This window comes from Muscardinus avellanarius, assembly GCF_963383645.1.
Source record: "Muscardinus avellanarius genome assembly, chromosome: 4".
Taxonomy (NCBI): domain Eukaryota; kingdom Metazoa; phylum Chordata; class Mammalia; order Rodentia; family Gliridae; genus Muscardinus; species Muscardinus avellanarius.
Window position 1 is genome coordinate 49,447,015 of NC_137789.1, and position 11,183 is coordinate 49,458,197.

At 35.6% G+C, this 11,183-nt stretch overlaps 1 protein-coding gene across 1 annotated transcript in view; it reads left to right on the forward strand.

The window, feature by feature from the left end:
* Positions 1-3,104, forward strand: part of NBN (nibrin) — a gene marked incomplete at both ends in the record, with an annotated part of 42,700 nt that extends 39,596 nt beyond the window's left edge. The window contains 2 exons of the mRNA XM_080694242.1: positions 1,393-1,442; positions 3,074-3,104. Coding sequence (XP_080550368.1) covers positions 1,393-1,442; positions 3,074-3,104 — 81 coding nt within the window. The remainder of the gene's footprint in view (positions 1-1,392; positions 1,443-3,073) is intronic.
* Between the last annotated feature and the right edge of the window lie 8,079 nt (positions 3,105-11,183).

The window sequence follows — 11,183 nt, forward strand, 5'->3', positions numbered from 1 at the left end:
GACCACGCATACAGTGTCCATGAAGTGGGGGTGAGAAATGCTTGGAAAGTAACATGGGGCCAGATTATAAGAACTTTTCACATTTTAAGGGTCAGACTCAGGAGTCTTTGTTGTTGTTGTTAGCTGGGAAAAGTCAAAGGGCTTTATTATTTATTTATTCATTTATTTATTTATTTGGTGGTACTGGGGGTGGAACCCAGGGTCTTTCTACCTCCAGGCTATACTCCCAGACCTATTTTATATTTTATTTGGAAACAGGGCCTCACTAAGTTGCTGAGAGCCTCACTAAGTAGCTTAGGCTGGCTTCCAACTTGTGCGATCCTCCTGTCTCAGCCTCTCAAGCAGGAGGATTACAAGGGTGCACCACCACGCCCAGCAAAAGTCAAAGGGTTTTAAATGGCAAATGCTAGGATCATAGATAGACTTTAGGAAAATGGTTTCATCACAGGGTTTTGTGGATCCTAATAAAGGTGCTTTAGAAAACTTGGGGAGTTTGTGGGTGAGATTATTCAGCAGTTTGTAAGCTCTAATTTGGGAGCTCCTTTCCTGCAAAACTGCTCTGGTTGAAGCGGCTAAGTATCACCCTCCCAGTCTCATCAGTGGTCCAACCTCAGAGTACTGACATTTCTTTCATTTAGTAAAAGGATCCTGCTGGAAAAGGATGATTAAAAACTCTGCAAGCTAGGAATATACATGTGTTACCTTTGAGGGGTGATTGCTGGAGAGAGTTGTTTAACTAGAACATTTGGAATAATCAACATAAAAGTGAAAATAGAAGCTAGGCATGGTGGTGCATGCTTGTAATTCCAGTACTTGAGAGGCTGAGACAGGAGTATCATAGTTTGAAGCCAGCCTCAACAGCTTAGCAAGGCCCTCCGTAGCTTAGTGAGACCTTGTTTCCAAATAAGAAATACACTTGGGCTTGGGGTTTAGCTCAGAGTCTCTGGGTTCGTGAAAGAAAGAAAGAAAGAAAGAAAGAAAGAAAGAAAGAAAGAAAGAAAGAAAGAAAGAAAGAGAAAGAAAGAAAGAAAGAAAGAAAGAAAGAAAGAAAGAAAGGAAGGAAGGAAGGAAGGAAGGAAGGAGAGAGGGGGGAGAGAGAGAGAGGAGAGAGAGAGAGAGAGAGAGAGAGAGAGAGAGAGAGAGAGAAGAGAAGAGAAGAGAAGAGAAGAGAAGAGAAGAGAAGAGAAGAGAAGAGGGAAGTGAAAATAGGATTTATTGAATGGGAGAAATATTGTTGCAGCAAGAATTTACAGAATAGTATCTTCTCGGACATGGAAATCTCAAAGATGATTGTACAACCAACCTATTTGTATAGCAGTTCATTAACTATATGTGTGTATATATATATATTCACTGCTGAGCAAATGTTTATAATTATGTTAACTTTGACAGGTACAAAAACAGCATGCAAAAGAAGAGTCTCTTGCTGATGATCTCTTTAGGTAAGTATTGATTTCAGCTTTCTCAAATACCTTTGAGATAGATAGATAGGTAGATAGATAATGTATATGTATTTCAGCTCTGTTCATAGGTTAAATATCTGTTCCTCTGTCCTTATAATAAACACTCCCTTCACCTAAAGAATGTTTTTTAACATATGTATTTCTTTTTAATTTTTGAAAACTTCTTAATTGGGTTTAGTGGATAATTTCAGGATTTGGGGTTGATTGAGTTGTATTATATGTAAAGTTTATATAGGGGTATTCAGGCAGAAAGAAGTTTCCTAAAATGGGTGAATTTGGCTTATAAATTTGTGAGGGTTCTTTTTTTTTTTTTTTTTTTTTTTTTAGTTCTGAGAATTATTGTAAATGAATGGGCTTTGAATTCAGACAAGTAAAATGCCAGGCCATTTGTTCAGTCTTAATTGGCACATGAATAAAACAAAAAGGCTTGATTAGAATTTCAAAGGAGGTTTTTGTAGGTTTGAGCAGAATGTAATGGGTGGTTATAATTTAATTCTGACTGTATTTTCAGCATGGAGGGACAACATACTTTATGATAATTATCTCACAAATACTACTATAATACTGCAGTAGAAGTAGTTATTGGCTGAGAATAACATTTTCCCAAAGTTATGTAAAGTACTATATTTTTTAATCTTGTTTTGCAGCCAATTTTATTGTTTTCTAATTTCATATAATAATGAACATTACTGGTGAAAATATAACAGCACTTGATATTTCATAAGTAGGATGAGTTTATCTGGTTGCCTGTGTGTTTGCTCTAGGATAAAGTTTGTAAAGTGATAATTACATTTTAGGTTCATTATGTTCTTTTGCACAAATGAATTACTTTAATTTGGGATGGTGATGGTGTGAGATCTATTTGAAGTCACTATACTGAATTTCTTAACTATTATTTTAATTAATTATATTTTAATGCTTTAACAGTTTTGGTTGATGTTTTTATTTATTTAGTTTTTTCTTTTTTTTCTTTTTCTTTTTTTTTTGGTGGTACTGGGGGTGGAACCCAGGGTCTTTCTACCTCTGGGCTATGCTCCCAGACCTATTTTATATTTTATTTGAAAACAAGGTCTCACTAAGTTGCTGAGAACCTCACTAAGTAGTTGAGGCTGGTTTTGAACCTGTGTGATCCTCCTGTCTCAGCCTCCCAAGCGTGGGGATTACAAGCGTGCGCCACCACCCCCAACTGGTTGATATTTTATTTTTACCAAATATTCATCAAAACAACACCAAAAGCATAAATGGAAATATTAGTTCTTGTTTTCTTTCTTTTTTTTTTTCAGTACTTGGGATGGAACCCAAGGGCATTCTACTTCTGAACTGTACCCCTAACTCCATTTTTTATTCTTTATTTTGAGACAGGGTCTCACTGATTGCAAAGGGCCTAAGTAGCTGAGGCTGCCTGCGAACCACAATCCTCCTGTCTCAGCCTCCCAAATACTGGGATTACAAGCGTGTGCCACCACGCTTCTGATTCTGAGGACAGAACTGGCATCCTCATCCTATTTATCAAAGCATGGCTATAGTTTGAAATCCTTTTAACTATAAAAATGAAAGAAATAAATCCCTATATAAATATCATTTAGTTCCATTTCTTTCTTTCTTTGCAGATATAATCCTAATATGAAAAGGAGAAGATAACTGAACTTTAAAAGGAAGCTATGAAAGCAAATTTCTTAACAATCATTTACTTCAGACATGAATATATAGTGTTTAGAATATATTTAAGTTACAAAGACCTTGTGTCCTAAATGTATTAAAATGCACAAAACTATTTCTTTTGTGTGTGCTAATGAATATTGTTTGTGTTGTTCATCTCATCTGTTATTTTTTTATTTTTCAGAAAAAAATGTGTTACTCATTTCTTGTGAGCCTTTTCAGATTTTAATTCCTATTCAAATTCCTGTGCATACCATATTTCAATCATTCCCTTTACAAATGATAGCGTTTCTGCACCTTGCTTTTTTTACTTAGTAGATTGGAAGATTATGGGCTAGGTATGTCAATGCCACTTTTTCTTTAGATTTTCTTTCTTTCCCATTATGCTGTAGTGATTCCCTACACTGGTGTAACACAAATGAAATGGCTCCAGTGGTGAAGCCATTTATTACTCTAGTGCTAGCACATGAAGACATTATGAAGAGTTCATCAAGCTTATAGATAGACCTCATTAGAATTAGATCTATATCTCTTTTTGGTGATGTTAATGAACTAGGTATACATCATTTTTTTTTCTTTTTTTGTACTTTATTGTTTTAAATTGGTGCACTGTAGTCATACATTTTAATGGAGTACAAGATGGTAGAGGCATATACACACTCATCACTCACTTAGCCCTTCCCCAATTCCCTTCCCACTCCCTCCCCTTCTCTCTCCTTCTCAAACTTGGCTTAGTGATTGACTTTAATATGTTTGTGAAAGTACATCATGTACATTAGGGAATTTTGGCCTATTTTATTTTTTGTGTATAGTTCTGAAGATTAAACCCAGGGGCATTCTACTTCTGAGCTACACACCCAACTTCCCTTTTTATTTTTTTATTTTGAAACAGAGTCTCTCTGGATTGCTGAGAATCTCATTTCCTTGCTTAGACAGGCCTGGAGCCTGTGATCCTATCTCAGCTTCCCAATTACTGGGATTACAGAAATTCACCACCATGCCCAATTTAAGAGTCCAAGTATATTATATACCTATAAATAGATATGGTGACACTGCGTTTTTCTTACATTAAAAGGGGATAATTGAAAATATTTTCAAATTTATCCATATAGACAATTGGAAACTCTAGCTGTATGTTAGAATCATGGTAAAGTCTTATTTTCATCTGATGTATTATATGAGAAAAATAGAATTTATAATAAGCCTTTTGAATTAATTTTTGAGTATTAAGTATGGGCTAGGGTTAATTTTTACCCCATATGAGTATTCAGTTATTATAACACTATTGAAAGAAGTATTCTTCATAAATATCTTCAACACTAAAACATAAGCTAACCATAAGTGGTTGGGTCTCTTTCTGGACTTTCTGTTCTTTTACATTGTTTGTTCTTTCTTACACTCATATCACGCTTTGTCACATTACTGCAATCAGATACTTTAACTCCTCCAAGCATATCAATTTCTATCAAAAATCCACTAATATTTTAATCAGAATTGTGCTAAATCTAAAATTTATTTTGGGAAGAGCTAACATCTTAAAAATATTTAGTATTCTAATCCATTAAGATATCTATTCATTTACTGAGGTCTTCCTTAAATTCTTTCAGTATTGTTTTGTAGTTTCATTGTAAAGAGGCATATTTTGTTTTATCTCTAAAGCATTTAATATTTTTGATATTGCAAAGAGTACTCTCAAAAAGTTCATCAAATAGTGATTAATTGCTTGTATATGAAAATACAGTTTCTTTTTGTATATTTAATCTGGGTCCAGTGAACTTGCTAAATTCACCTTAATTCTAGATTTTTTTTGCAGATTCCTGATTCCTGCGTGCACGTGGGTGGGTGGGTGGGTGGGTGGGTGTGTGTGTGTGTGTGTGTGTGTGTGTGTGTGTACATAAAGCCATGTCATCTAAAAAGACAGCTTTACTTCTTTTGTAACTGTTTTGCCTTTTATTTTTCTTGATTTATTACATTGGCTATTACCATCAAAACAATGCTGACTGTCTTATTTCTAATCTTAGCTATTCAGATTTTCCATTTCTTTTGGTAGTTTTGGCAGTTTGCCTGTTTCAAGGATTTTAACCATTCTTATCAATTCTTATCATTCTTATCAATTGTCAGGCTTATTGGTATACAGTTGTTCATACTATTCCTCTTTTCAGGAGGACAGCCTCAGCTACTTAGGCCCTTTGCAACTCAGTGAGACCCTGTTTCAAAATAAAGAATAAAAAATAGGGCAGGGGGTGTAGCTCGGAGGTCGAATGTCCCTGGGTTCCATCCCCACACCCGCAAAAAAAAAAATTTTATGTCTGTATAAATGTAATGTTTTCTTTTACATTGTTTTTAGGCCTTGCTCTTTTTCTTGATCAGTTGAGAGGCTTGTTGAGTGTATTAAACTTTTTTCAAGAACATTTCAGTGGTTTTATTTCGTTAAATAATTTCCTTCTACTATGGGTTTGCTGAATTTTATAGCTCCTGAAAATCATTGATTTTAAACTTCTAATTTTCATTATTTAAAACTATAAATTTGCCGGCTGTGGTGGCGCACGCTTGTAATCCCCGCGCTTGGGAGGATCACCCAGGTTCGAAGCCAGCCTCGCTGGCTTAAGAGACCCTGTTTCCAAATAAAAATATAAAAATAGGTCTGAGAGTGTAGACCGGAGGTAGAAGGGTTTTCCAGGAACCCCAGTACCACCAAAAATAAATAAATAAATAAATAAATAAATAAATAAATAAATAAATAGTTCACTATACGCACTTTTAGCTACATGTGGCAAATTTGGATGTTCATGTTCTTATTCAGTACAAAATACATCCCAATTTCTGTTGCGTCATTGATATATGGAATAATTTCCATTTCCCCAACAAAAGATGTAAGTTATTTTTATATGTCACTATTTATATATTTCTAGTAATACTTGTCTTGAAGTCTCCTTTACTATTGTTTATATAGTTTTTTCCATTTTATTACTTATTAACTGTTTCTTTTAGTTACTTGTCTCTTGTGAACATAAGTATGTTTTTGAACCTTTAGTCTGATCTGTGCTTCTTAAATTGCTCATGCTTAATCTACTTATATGTAATTATTGATATGACTGGGTTTTTTCAGTTGTCATGCTTGTTTTCTCTTTGTCCCATTGGACTGTTTCTTTTGTTATCAGTCTTTTGGATTATGCTTTAGTATTCCATTTTATTTCCTCTATTGGCTTTTTAGCTACTTTTTTTTTTAGTGCTTGCTATATAGATATGCATTCTTTACCAGTCTACCTTAAATTATCATTTCATGTATACTTCCACATGCTTTCCTATTATTTATGCTATAATTGTTAGGTGTTTTACTTCTACATGTTCTAAATCTATTTTCAAAATTGTTTTAAGCCAGGCATGATGACACATGCTTGTAATACCATTTAGGAGGCTGAGTCAGGATAGGAGATTCATCATCAGCCATGGCTACTTAGGCCCTCTGCAACTCAGACACTGTTTCAAAATAAAGAATTAAAAAAAAAAATATAGGGCTGGGGGTATAACCCGGAGGTAGAATGCCCCTGGATTAAATCTCCAGTACCCCCCCCCCAAAAAAAAGTTTTTAACCGTTTTTGGTTAAATATTTGCCTTTCAGAATTAGGTTTTAAATAATATAAAGCCTGAGAAAAATGTTAAATTTTATTTGCCACTTATGCTACTCCTTTTTTCCTTAGCATATATGTTTCATGAGGTATAATGAATGTACCTTTAACGTGAAAAACTTAACATTTCTTATAGTGGAGGCATCTTTGTATCAGAGTTTCTCAACTTTCACTTAATCCCAAATATTCTTATTTTTTCTTTGGAAGGATATTTTCACTGGATGTAGAATTTTAGTATGAGTTAATATTGTCTTCATGATTTAATTTTTCTGGTTATGATATGCATAGACATGGTTTCCTTTGAGTTTCTCTCATTTGCAGATTGAGTTTGTTGAATATGTGGGTTGCTTTTTATTTTCTTCAATGAAATTTCAAAAATTTTCGACATTTTTAGTTCTCCAAATGTTTTTCTACTCATCTCTTCCTCTCCCACTGGATTTCAACTATGTTAGACCAATTGATATTGTCCCATGTGGCATTGTCTGCTAGTGGTTTTTAGTCCTTTGACTTGTTTTTGAGTTATCTATCCTGTGGTTAATGTGTAGTCTCCGGTTTTAAGCTCATTCAGTAGGTTTTTTTTTTTTTTTTAACTTCAGCTGTAGAATGTTTCATTTAAAATTTTGTTGAGATTACACTTGTTTACTAATTATCAATCTTCTCTGAACATATAATGCTACTTCTTTTTGCTCCTGGTTGTGAGTCACATTATCTTATCTATACTAATGATTGTACTGTATGTTGGACATTATGGGTGCTGTGTTTTAAGAGTGAATTCCATCTTCCTTTGAAGAGTGTTAAGTTTTGTGCTGGGAGGTAGCTGAGTTATTGGCAGCTCTGCTAGCTCCTGTTGAGGCTTAGTTTTAGGCAAAGTTATAGTGACCATATTCTCAAGGCATTGCCTTGTAGAGGTCTCAGCTGAATGCCTGGGGTGGTCCACAAGGTGTCTACTGGCTGGCCAGTACTCTGATGTACTCCCATAACCATACCTCCAGAATCCCCACTGGGCCCCAGGCTTACACTTGCTAACTGCTGCCAGGCATCATAGTTCCTCACCCTTCACTCAGTTTACTTAGTATTGAGCCACACTTAAGATCATTATGCTCATTTATGAAGATCCTCTGTGCAGCTTCCTCCTCTCCAAAACTCTGCTCCAGGAGGATCCCTGAGCTGTGATGTTTTCTCCCACCCAGACACATTCTTCGTAAGTATGCAAAGTGCCCCTAGGACAAATAAAGAGCTCGGCGCTTGTTTCTTCTCTTAAAAAATCCGTCCTGGTGGTGTAAGTCTGTAATCTCAATACGTCCGAGGCTGAGACAGGCACAGGAGAATCACGAGTTCAAGACCCATCTTAGCAACTTAGCAAGAACTTGTTTCAAAATAGAAAATAAAACAGGGATGAAGGTGTAGTTCAGAGGTAGAATACCCTTGGGTTCAGTCCCCAGTACAGTCAATGAGTAAATCAGTCCTGGACTCCCTATTGAGAATAAGCATTGTTTTTACAGGGTTTTTATAGCTTTATAATTGACTATTATAGTGAAGTCTAATTCTCATTACTGTCTTATGACTAGAACCAGAAGCCATCCTTTTACTTTAAATTTGATGGTTATTTTTCTATCTTTTTATAATTTATTGGCTATCTTTCTTTGCTCCTTCTCCAATGTGCAGGTGGAGGGGTAATTCAGAATCAGAATATTTGTTTAATTTTCTTCCAGACTCTCTTCAGGCTAGTCTTGGGGACCTTGGCCCTTTCCCCAGTAGGAATGTGTTTTTTGTTTGTTTTTGGTGGTACTGGGGATGTAACCCTTCTACCTCCGGGATATATGTATGTGTGTGTGTGTGTGTGTGTGTGTGTGTGTGTGTGTGTGTGTATATTAGAAACAGGGTCTCTTAAGCCAGCCAGGCCGACTTCGAACCTGCAAGATCCTCCTGTCTCAGCACTGGGATTACAAGCATGCGCCTCCACGCCCAGCAGAATGTTTTATTTTTAAAGACTATATGATCTTATGTGGCGTTATGCAACAAGCAATCCTGTAATCAAGTTATATTTTAAAATGATATTTAAGTTCAGCCTAAGATATTTAAATTCAGCCTAATTTTATTTCCCTCTGGGTTCTATAATATTCCACAATCTGGGACTTAACAGAACTTGCTTTTATTTAATAGCAGAATATATTAGAATTTCCCAACACGTCAGAGTGACTACATAATATCCATGTATACCTCTACCATCCTTTACCCCATTAAGATGTATGACTACAGTGCACCAATAAAAAAAAAATTTTAAAAGCTTTTCAAACCTATTAACTAAATCTGATGCCATGTAAACATTATAAAACTTAGATTTTGAAAATAGTAAATTTGGGTGAAGTTCAAATAGCAAAACACTGAAAGCTGTAGCTAAATATGACTTTGACCAGTTTTTTTTTTTTTTAATCCCCATCATGAATATTGTTTCAACAATGTTGGACTGTTTGCCATGTATGGAGTTAGACTTGAAGGGATAAGATGCTCACATCATGATCTGACTGGTCAAGTATTTAGTAATTTTCCATTACTAGCTAGCTGATACTGAAAAGTAAGGAAAAATCTAGGATTATGGGATAGAAATAAGATTAAAAAGTACAAAACTATAGGGTATCAGAGAAATGACCCAAACTGTATTTCAGCCCAGAGTGGTAGTGCATGCTTGTAATCCCAGTAATTGAGAGGCTAACAGGAGGATTGCAGGTTCAAAGCCCAGCCTTGGCAACATAGCAAAGTGTTCAACAACCTAGTGAGACCCTGTTTGCAAATTAAGATAAAAATGGGCTGGGGATGTAGCTTGGGAATAGTGTGTGTGTGTGTGCGCGCGCGCACAGGATAGCTAGGATTCAGGAGACTTAGGTTTTTTACCAGGCTTGTTTAGGGCTTTACTGAAGCTTTACTTACCCTGAAGTCTTTTTTTTTTTTTTTTTTAATTCTCATCACAAAATTACTCCTGCTTGAATTAAAACAGACTTCTCATATGTAAGGGGATGTCTACAGGTCTTATCCTCCCCTGGAAGTCATCTTTATAATATCATTTAAGCTTAGAAATGACATTAAGACAAACATTCAACTCAGAGTTCAAAAACAGACAAGAGAAGGCTGTCTTTTCTCCAGCCTATGAGTTTGGCCCCTTTGTCAAAGATCAGTTGACTATAGATGTGTGGCCACCACTCTGATAGGGGGCTAATATCCAGAATATACAAAGAGTTTAAAAGACTCTACACTAGCAAAACAAACAACCCAATCAAGAAATGGGCAACTGAAATGAATAGACATTTCACAAAAGAAGAGATACAAATGGCCAATAGATAATGTGAAAAGATGTTCAACATCACTAGCCATCAGGGAGATGCAAATCAAAACTACGCTGAGATCCCATCTAACCCCCATCAGAGTGGAAAGCATAAAAAAAAAAACAATAATTGCTGGTGAGGATGTGGGGAAAGAGGAACTCTTTTACACTGTTGGTGGGAGTGCAAAGTAGTTCAGCCACTATGGAGATCAGTATGGAGATTCCTTAGAAAACTGGGAATAGATCCACCATTTGATCCGGCTATACCACTCCTGGGTATCTTTCCAAAGGGGTTGAAATCAGAGAACTACATTAACATATGCATAGCCATGTTCATAGCAGCACAGTTTGTAATAGCCAAAATATGGAACCAACCTAGATCTCCATCAACAGATGAATGGATTGCAAAATTATGGGAAATACACACAATGGAATTCTATTCAGCTATAAAGAAAAATAATAGCATTTGCAAGAAGACGGAAGGAACTAGAGAACATTTGTTAAGTGAGATTAGTCAAGCACAGAAAGAGAAGGAACATATGTTTTCTCTAATATGTCCAAGCTAGGGAGTATTGGTAATACCAGAGGGACTCCAGATGATGGAGGGGAAATCTCAGCAAAGCTTGAACGGAAGGATAGGAGAGGAAGAAAGCTGAGGTTGTTCAACGGAGGAGCTACATACGGATATGTGTAATAGCATAAATACAACATGATTAACCTGGACACTCTCTATTGGAGGGGGGAGGGAAATGGAGGGGGAAGGGCATGAAGCACAATGTAAATGTACACCACTCTCAATGTTCCACTTATAAAATATAAAAATTAAAAAAAGTAACTATTGTCATACCAAAAAAAAAAAAAAAAAAAAAACCAGACAAGAGAATACTGAATTAAGTGCACTCAGAAGACCACTTCAATAAGGTATGGCATTTTTTTGGGAAAAAAAAAAAAAGTTGCCATCAGAATAGGGAACTAAAACTCTATTGGACAGTTTATAAAGTTTGGCTTAATTAGAGGTGGCAGTTATTAAGAGCCTAAGAAGTCATCTAAGCAATCAGTTGGTAAAAGCAAATATAAACAATTATATTCAAGGGGAATCATGATTCTAGTAAA